Source organism: Nematolebias whitei, chromosome 17 (genome assembly GCF_014905685.2).
Source record: "Nematolebias whitei isolate Nwh7 chromosome 17, NemWhi1, whole genome shotgun sequence".
NCBI classification, from domain to species: Eukaryota; Metazoa; Chordata; class Actinopteri; order Cyprinodontiformes; family Rivulidae; genus Nematolebias; species Nematolebias whitei.
Genome location: NC_056514.1, coordinates 13,530,585 through 13,539,618, shown reverse-complemented (window position 1 = coordinate 13,539,618; position 9,034 = coordinate 13,530,585). Strand labels below are relative to the sequence as shown.

General features: G+C 41.5%; 1 protein-coding gene across 1 annotated transcript in view; it reads left to right on the top strand.

The window, feature by feature from the left end:
* Positions 1-9,034, top strand: part of dnah9 (dynein, axonemal, heavy chain 9) — a 428,033-nt gene that overhangs the window by 138,378 nt on the left and 280,621 nt on the right. Inside the window, exons 37-39 of the mRNA XM_037691599.1 lie at positions 3,646-3,933; positions 6,981-7,191; positions 7,270-7,397. Coding sequence (XP_037547527.1) covers positions 3,646-3,933; positions 6,981-7,191; positions 7,270-7,397 — 627 coding nt within the window. The remainder of the gene's footprint in view (positions 1-3,645; positions 3,934-6,980; positions 7,192-7,269; positions 7,398-9,034) is intronic.

The window sequence follows — 9,034 nt, the reverse complement described above, 5'->3', positions numbered from 1 at the left end:
CTGCTCCCTTTGGGGTCTATCCTGAGGAAACATGGTCTTTCGTTTCATTGTTATACTGATGATTGTCAAATTTATCTGCCCTTAAAACCCAATAGTTCTTGCCTCTTCACCCTCTGTTAAAATGTCTTGATAACATCAAGACACGGATGGCTTCAAATTTTTTAAGTTTCAATGATCGCGTCGCGTTTAGCCCTAGCTCTACTGCTGTATTTTTCTGTAAACCGTAACTCTCTTGAGCTATATCTTAAACAGTCCGTTACCCTAACACCAGACAGAGGTCCATTCAATTTTTTTTATTAGGGAATGAAAAGGTTGACGCCAACACCAACCTGTCAAGAAGGGGTCATCAACCAAAAATGACCGATTGAGTAAGTAGGACATTATTCAGAGAAACAACTAGGAGCACAAAGAAAACCCTGATGGAGCAGAGATGGAAGAATCTGTTCAAAGGACCACTACAAGCAGCACAGAGCTTGTCCTCATAGATGAGCAGCAGGAAATTGGTTTTAAGCTAAAAATTGATTGACATTTCTTCAAACTTGGAAATAGACGCTCTTGTTATATAATAATAATAATAATAATAATAATAATAATAATAATAATCCATCCATCCATTATCTTTTACCCGCTTCTTCCATTTTGGGTCACGGGGGTCACTGGTGCCCATGTCCAGTAATCACTGTGCGAGGGGCGGGGTACACATTGGATGGGTCGCAAGTCCGTCACAGGGACACATAGAGACAAACGAGACAAACAACCATTCACTCTCTCACTCACACCTAGGGACAATTTAGAGTTACCAATCAGCCTAACATGCATGTTTTTGATCTGTGGGAGGAAACTGGAGTACCCAGAGATAACCCACGCATGCACGGAGAGAACATACAAACTCCACCCAGAAAGGCCCCTGGACCGAGGTTTGAACCGGGGACCTGCTCGCTGAGAGGCAGCAGCTCTACCAGTTGCGCCACCGTGCTGCCCCTTAATAAAAATAATAATAATAATAATAATAATAATAAAAATAATAATAATAATGTGTATTTATTGTCATCATTGTATGTTCCCATACAATTTCAAAATTGGCCCTCTGCATTTAACCCATCAACTCCCAGGTGGAGCAATGGGCAGCTATTGAAGGTGCTTGGGGATCATTTGGGCATAAGGTGTCCTGCTCAAAGGCACCACGAGATGTGCAATGACTGAGATCGAACTTGGTACTTTCGTGTCCAGAGTCAGTTGCCCTTCCTCTGCACCATCTCAGCCATATACGAGGGGAAACTCAAATTTTTAGGATATCAGTGACACCATGTCAGAGGCAAATCTATCAGCTCTTATCACATTTAACACTGTTCCCATAGTGAAGCATGGTGGCAGTGGCATCATGCTGAGGGGATGTATTTATTGGCAGGAACTGAAAACATGGTCAGAATTGAAGTAAAGGTGAATGGAGGAAAATGCACACAACTTCTTGGGAGGAACTTGGAGTCTTCTAAAGATTTGGGTCTGGGATGAAATCCTACCTTTCAATAGGACAATGACCCTGCTGAGGTAACACTCCGATATTTTAGCAAGAACCAGTTGACAGTCCGGGCTTGGCCCAGTCTAAGCCCAACCTTCAATTCAACTGAGAAACTCTGATTTGATTTCAAGATTGCAGAACACAAACGGCATCTGTCAAACCTGAAAGAGCTGGAGCAGTTTTTCCTGAATATTTAATATTTTAATGTAGAATTATTGTTTTTTAATAAAAAGAAAAATCCAGTTAAATTTCTGGTTATAATGGAAAGAAAAATATGGAAAACCAAGAGAAATGAAAAAGTTTGCAAGCCAATATTAACAGTTGATAGAATAGAAGCAGTAAAACAGGTTATCATCAGTACTCAAACTTTTGGGTACTTGCTTTTGTTTTTAAAATTGTTTCACAAAATGTTAATGCACAATTTCAAACACCAACAACCTAAACATAGTCAATCATAACTAACAAACTATTTAGGACAAATAAAGTATATTTATGAAAGCTAGAGTGGCTAAACAGTAGAAAATGCACTTAAACAAAAACACAATTTTATCTCAGTGCCCCGTTAGTAAAATCAGTGATCAACGGTTAATGTGTTGTTTGTCACTTTATGACTTTTTAGGCTGTATGATAAGAAAATATAAAACCTTTAAGTAAAAAGTATTAGTAATTCAGTGAACTGTCATTTATTGCAAAAGAGAAAAAAGATGAGAAGGAAACAGATTCTTACCAAAACCCCCACAACAGCTCAACTTTTTATTTTTCACGAGATCGTGGTTTTTTTTTTTACATAAGAGTCTACAAAATTTTTGCAACAGAATGTAGGAAGCAGGAAGTGGACTACAGCGCAGGGCAAACGTGCATTTCTCTTACCTCATACAAAGCCGTCAGCCGCCTTGTGTGAAAAACAACATTCTCCATGGTCTTCTGCCTCATCTTTTGCTCATGCTGAGTCCATTGATGAAAAATGACAAAACAGAAATCTTAAAACCACTAAAATTTGATGCCACTCCGTTTTTGTTTTTATTTCCAGAAGAAGAAGAACTGTCTTCTTCAGAGGTTTTTGTGTTGTTTTTTTTCAGTAGTTCTTGGTGCATCGCCACCACAGGCGAGGGGGGGGGGGTGGGGGGACAGGTTGGATCGATTGACAGTGAGTGTGAATGCAAACCACACCAGCTGAAATGTAAACAGAGTGCTATGAATATTGGTCCCCAATAGAACCGAGTCTACTGGACTATCAGGTGTGAAAACACCCTTGGTTTCACTGGTCCATTAGGGATGGGGGGGACTTTGTTTTCCCCTTCCTCGTTGTGTCCCCATGGAAGGGGGCACAGTGCAGGAGGAATATAGTAATTGATGACTTCCTGGTAGGCTACTGTATTTTTTTTAACCAGCCATCTTACAGGCACTGTTCAGAAAAAAAATAAATAAATACTGTATTTGTTTTAGGGTTCATTGTGGTTGACTGCTGGTCACGCAGCCTCAGGGAGGGATTATGGGTAAAATTGATGTTCATTTTTAGTCATTTCAGTTAGCTGCTTAGCATTGTTCTTTTCGTGATTAGTCTATTCTTGTTAGCATAGTTCATGTGTTCATCATGTGTTAGTTTGTGTTAGACCATTCAGTAGAGTAACCACGAGAGAGGTAGTCGTCATGTAGATCTGTGGGGTTCACTCTGTCTGTGTTGAACAGTAAGAAAAAGTCTATAAGACGTGAACTGGTGGTTGATTCTTGATCTACAACAAGAGCTCTCCATCTCTCTCATTAGCTGTGCACTGCCACACTACATTATTTAATTAAAAGTTTAAAAAACATTTCTGTGTAAATATCTCGTTACATCGTGACCACCCGTAGCTTATAGACAAGTGTGGCCTATGTATTTTTTTTTTCTTTAAAAATTTAGTGGGTACAGCTTATTGTCAGGTGTTCTTATTAGTCCAGAAATTACAGTAAATGTTTAAACCTAAGAATTTGTATAATTTTCAAAATCAAAATTTGGATTTTATGCCAACAACAGATCTCAAAATCAGTGTGAAAAGGGCAACATCTAGCCTGTAAAATCTTGTGTAGAGACCCACATACTCATTTCCACTTAGTTGATTTACATTTTTTCCTGTTCTTCCCTTTAGGACCACTATGACTGGGGCCTCCGAGCCATTAAGTCAGTGCTGGTTGTGGCTGGCTCTCTTAAAAGAGCAGACCCCGACCGAGCCGAGGACCAGGTTCTCATGAGAGCTCTGAGAGATTTCAACATTCCCAAGATCGTGACTGACGATGTGCCCGTGTTCATGGGCCTCATAGGAGACCTGTTTCCCTCTCTGGATGTCCCCAGGAAAAGAGACCTGGACTTCGAGAGACATGTGAAGCAGTCTGTTCTGGACTTGAAATTACAGGCCGAGGACAATTTTGTACTGAAGGTAGATCACTCCCGACAGCCTTCATGTTTGCTGCTACTGATCCAGTTTTAATTGCAAATGAAAAGAAATGATGGTCTTTGCTGAGTTTGACACTAAATCAGAAATGAAGGAAAACATAATCACACACTGTATGAGAAATAAAAGCCATGTTCCCAAATGGGGCTTTCGCCTTCAACAATTTTGACAGATATTACTATTGCAGTACTTTAATTTAGATTTATCTTAGTTCTCAACAAAAGCTATTTACCTCACGTCATAATGTTCTGTGGGGAAATACACATTAGTGTCAAACAAAACTGCAGCATCTGGATGAATTGGGTAAATATTGCCAAAAGCCAATGGTTAGCTGTGTTCAGGTGCCCGAGATGATGACCTAATTCCAGTCATTATATCACACACATACACATACACACAACAGAAGGTGTTATGTGTCAGAGGTAGAAGTACACAGGACCAAGGGAAATAAGTGCAATCTGCCTTAGGTCAAATAGACACGGGAACCACATAATAACACTCCATCAACGAATGCTAGCACTACACCACGCCACTTAACCCTGACTTTGTGAGAGACAGCAGAGAAAAAAAACAAAGAGGTGGTGAAACAGAGCGAGAGAGGGAGGCAGAATGGCAGGGCGGTCAATATCAAGCGTCCACCCTCAGAGCATGAACTTATGCTGCCTTTGTTTGGATGCCGAGCCTTTCGATTTCAGGCAAGGCCGTACAGGCCCCGTGTCTTTAGCATTAGCTGCTGTTAGCTTGTGCTCCCACCCACAGACCAAAGCAATAATCAGGCGAGGCCTTTGAGAGTGCAGAGCCTCCTGCGTTCGTGCTGAATAAATGGAGCAAGGAACTCTGTCGATAGCTTTGATTCGATGAACCTCTGAATGTTTGGGAGGAAGTGATGAGAAACTCTCCCTTTCTTCCACTTTCTCTCCCAGTCATTGTTTTTTTTCTCTTTGGAAGTAAAGTGGTACACTGAAAAAAGTTACTAAAACTTCACACACATCATATACATTAATTCCTTAAGCACTCAGATAGAATGGTACAATCTGGCTGTAATTTAGTCCACATAGAGTCCAGTGATGGGCATGTGAATGATTCAGTTCCCAGGGAGCTAGGTCTCTGAAATCAAGCTGCATAATTGACTGTTCATAGTTTTGTCGGTTATTTGCTGGAAAATCCAGCAGTCAGTCAAAAGAGTGGATTAAGGTCAGCAGACAAAGGATACCTTGTAGAAACATTCAACAGAATTAACACCTAATGAAATTTGATAGGGTCATATTGTGAGTTGGATGAGGCCAGGTTGTTGTACCACACATTGTCCCAGCCCCATGGGCTGTACAGACTTAATAGTTAGCTGAAGTTGGAACCAATGAAAATGTGAGGACACCCAAACATGTGAAGGTTCTGGTCACCCTAAACAGACACCACCAAGGGACGATTGTTGTATTGAGAGTCAAGCATTACAGAGTCCAATGACTTCTGCACCTTCTATCTGGCACAATTAATGTACTGTTTCCAACACCTTCTAAACCACATTTATATGAATTTCCATCAGTCCAACTACAGGTTCAATATCCCATTTGTAGGCATCAACAATGGAGCAGAGACAGTTGAGTTTAAAGTGGTGCTGGAACCAAGAGACCTGGACTGATGATGAAGTGGCATTGTGTGACACCGATGGATCTTGGTTCTAATTGTGTGACTTGCTGTTTAACTTATTGCTAGCACTTACAAATACTTATTTTTTGTAAAAAATTCCAATTTTAAAGAAACAACAGAAATGCTTTTTCTTCATTGTCTGTGTTTTTGACTAATTAGAAATCTGACTTTTATAATAAATGTAGACTCCTCCGTCCATCCATTCATCTGTCTGTATGTCTGTCTGTCCATCTATCCATTCATCCATCCAAATTCACACGCTTCTTCCTTTTTGGGGGTCAATGGTGCCCATATCCAGCAGTCACTGTGCGAGAGGTGGGGTACACCTTGGACAGGTCTCCAGTCCATCACAGGGACACATAGAGACAAACGACCATTCACTCTTACTCTCATCTAGGGACAATTTAAAGTTACCAGTCAGCCTAACATGCATGTTTTTGGTCTGTGGGAGGAAACCGGAGTTCCTGGAGAAAACCTACGTATGCACGGAGAGAACATGCAAACTCCACCCAGAAAGACCCCCGGATCGGGATTTGAACATTTCAATTTAATTCAGTTTATTTATGTAGTGTCAAGATACAACAGAAGTCATCTCAGGGCACTGCACATTTATATATAAAAATAACAAGTTAACATTATTTATCTAAGAAGCAGACTGCTTTGAGTTTAATTCCATCACTGAACTCTCATCTTGAGCAAGCATGAAAGCAACAGTGGAAAGTAAAAACTCCCTCATGAGGAAGAAACTTTTAGCAGAACCAGGCTCAGGACAAGCAGCCATCTGCTTCGAATGGCTTGGTTTGAGAGGAACAGGAAGGAGGAACGGATACACAAAGGCAGGTCAAGAATCACATGTTAAGAAAAAAATAGTATAAAAATGAAAACTATTCAATTTTAATAATTATTTTAAGAAAATTAGGTCAATTTGTCTTCCAGTAGTCTAAGCCTCTGGCAGCATAACATGCCAACCCTAAGTATATATTATCAAAAAGGAAAATCTTAAGCCCAGTTCTAAAACTGGACAAGTGTCAGCCTCACGGTATACAAACTCCACCCAGACAGGCCCCCAGACAGGATTTGGTCCGGCGACATTCTTGCTGAGAAGTTGCAGCTCTACCATCTATGCCACTGTGATGCCAAATGTAGACTTGTATCACTACATATATCTGCTGTTTTACGAGGTTCACCACATTAAAGCCCAGTGCTGTGATTCAGAATTAAACTCTGTACTGTCAGCATGAAACAAGTTATTATCTCTATAAACCATACTGAAAACAAGATGCAGCAGAATGATCACCAAAATGTTTGTGAAATTATTTTAAAGAATGTTACATTTTATGTCAGTCTTTCTGAAAAATGTTTGTGTGTGTGTGTGTGTGTGTTAGGTCGTGCAGCTGGATGAACTACTGGCTGTGCGTCACTCTGTGTTTGTGGTCGGAAATGCTGCCACTGGGAAGAGTCAGGTAATGAGATCACTCCATCGGACCTATCAGAACATGAAGCGTCGGCCCGTGTGGGCAGATCTCAACCCAAAGGCCGTGACCAACGACGAGCTCTTCGGAATCATCAACCCTGCAACTCGAGAGTGGAAAGATGGTAATTACTGAGTCCTTCACAAATGACATGATTAGTTCGAAGAGCTTAATAACCCATCTCAAACTCATCTTCTCACAGGTTTGTTCTCCAGCATCATGCGGGAACTGGCCAACATTAGTCACAGTGGGCCTAAGTGGATTGTTCTGGATGGAGATATTGACCCGATGTGGATTGAGTCACTCAACACAGTTATGGATGACAACAAGGTGTGAGAAAAATCAGAATCAGAATAAGCTTTATAATCATTGCACAGAGATACAACAAGAACATGTACATGCAGTCGTCCGGAAGATGAACGGAGTGCACAAAGCTGCTGCTGCACTGAGCGCGACCTCTCATTCTTTTCAGAATAATAATCTTAGATAGGAAAAGGGGGAGAAACATGAGGGTAGATAGTGGTATTACCAAAAAAAGATCTTTCACATCTTGTCTATCAGGACATGATTTGAGACATCAAAAAAACTACCAGCAGCACAATTAAAACATGACTACATATGCATTTGACATCAAGGTGTTGAGATTTGTCTATGAGCGCTTTTCAGATCAGCCACAGTTTCTGAAGATGTTGTTTCAGCTGACAGTTCTGATAAACTTGCACAGAAAGTTCTCGTGGGGGGGGGGGGGGTAGATGAAGCTTTTTGTCCTTGGTTACCCATGACCCAGGAGAAATTTGATAGGCGGCCCATTCTGAGGCCGTCGGGAGTCAGATTCAGATAAACTTTGATTGTTGATTTTCATCAGGCGGACAGATTTTTTCTTCAGCTTTGAGTCCATCTGGACGTTCTGGTTCCGAAAATGCCTAATTGTGGGATTCCATTCCACTGATCCATGCTACGAGTCTCACTCAAGGTCAAACCCACCACGCTGACGAGTCCCAGAAGCCACAGGTGGCCTGTGATTCTCATAAATCACCTCCACCTTACGGTTTAGCTCGTAAACCAGATGATTCAGAGTTCCTACTGCATGGACCAAACCTTCACACTGACTCGGAAGCTTTGTAATGGCTGAAATTGCTGCCGATGTCTTCTCAATAATCGATAAAACAGAGCCCCGCAGATGCCAAAAAGCAGAGTCCCTGCTATCATAATTCCAAATATGTAAACATCTTCAACATCCTCCTGAGACAGGACTGAGAGACACATCAGCTGCCACACTCCCCACAGATCCATGACGTACCCCACAGCGTGCGTCTCAGCTGGACACACAGGTTCTCCAGGACCTTGTCGCTTTGAGGAAAATAACTTATCAAAAGACTTGAACGTCCAAGATACCAGATCCATAACCTTCTTAATGTACGTTCGGGAGATGTGGACCAGACACTTCAGACACAGAGAGCAGAGCAGGAGGAAGGAAAAATGGGGGAGGAAAGAAAGAAGCAACCACCTCGATCAGAGCCAGGGAGGAAAAATGTGTGACAACCAGTGGTAAAGAATTGGGATTTCTCGACTCTACCACCCCCCACCCCCCCACCACACACACACACATACACACACACACACATACACACACACACGGTCTTGTATTTCCAGTATTATGGGGATTTTGCATTGATTTCCATTAATTTCCATAGACTAACCCTGACCCTTACCCTAAACCTAACCATTACCAGTACAAACCTAATGCTAACCCATCTGCATTTCACACCTTAATCCTAAACCTAACCCCTAACGCACCAATGAGACTCATACTTATGGGGCTTGAGCTTTGGGCCCCATAAGGAGCAGTTGGTCCTCACAATGTAGTATTTGTTTGAAAAATGGGTTTTGGATATGACAAATACAATGACACCACCCCACACACACACACACACACACACACACACACACACACACACACACACACA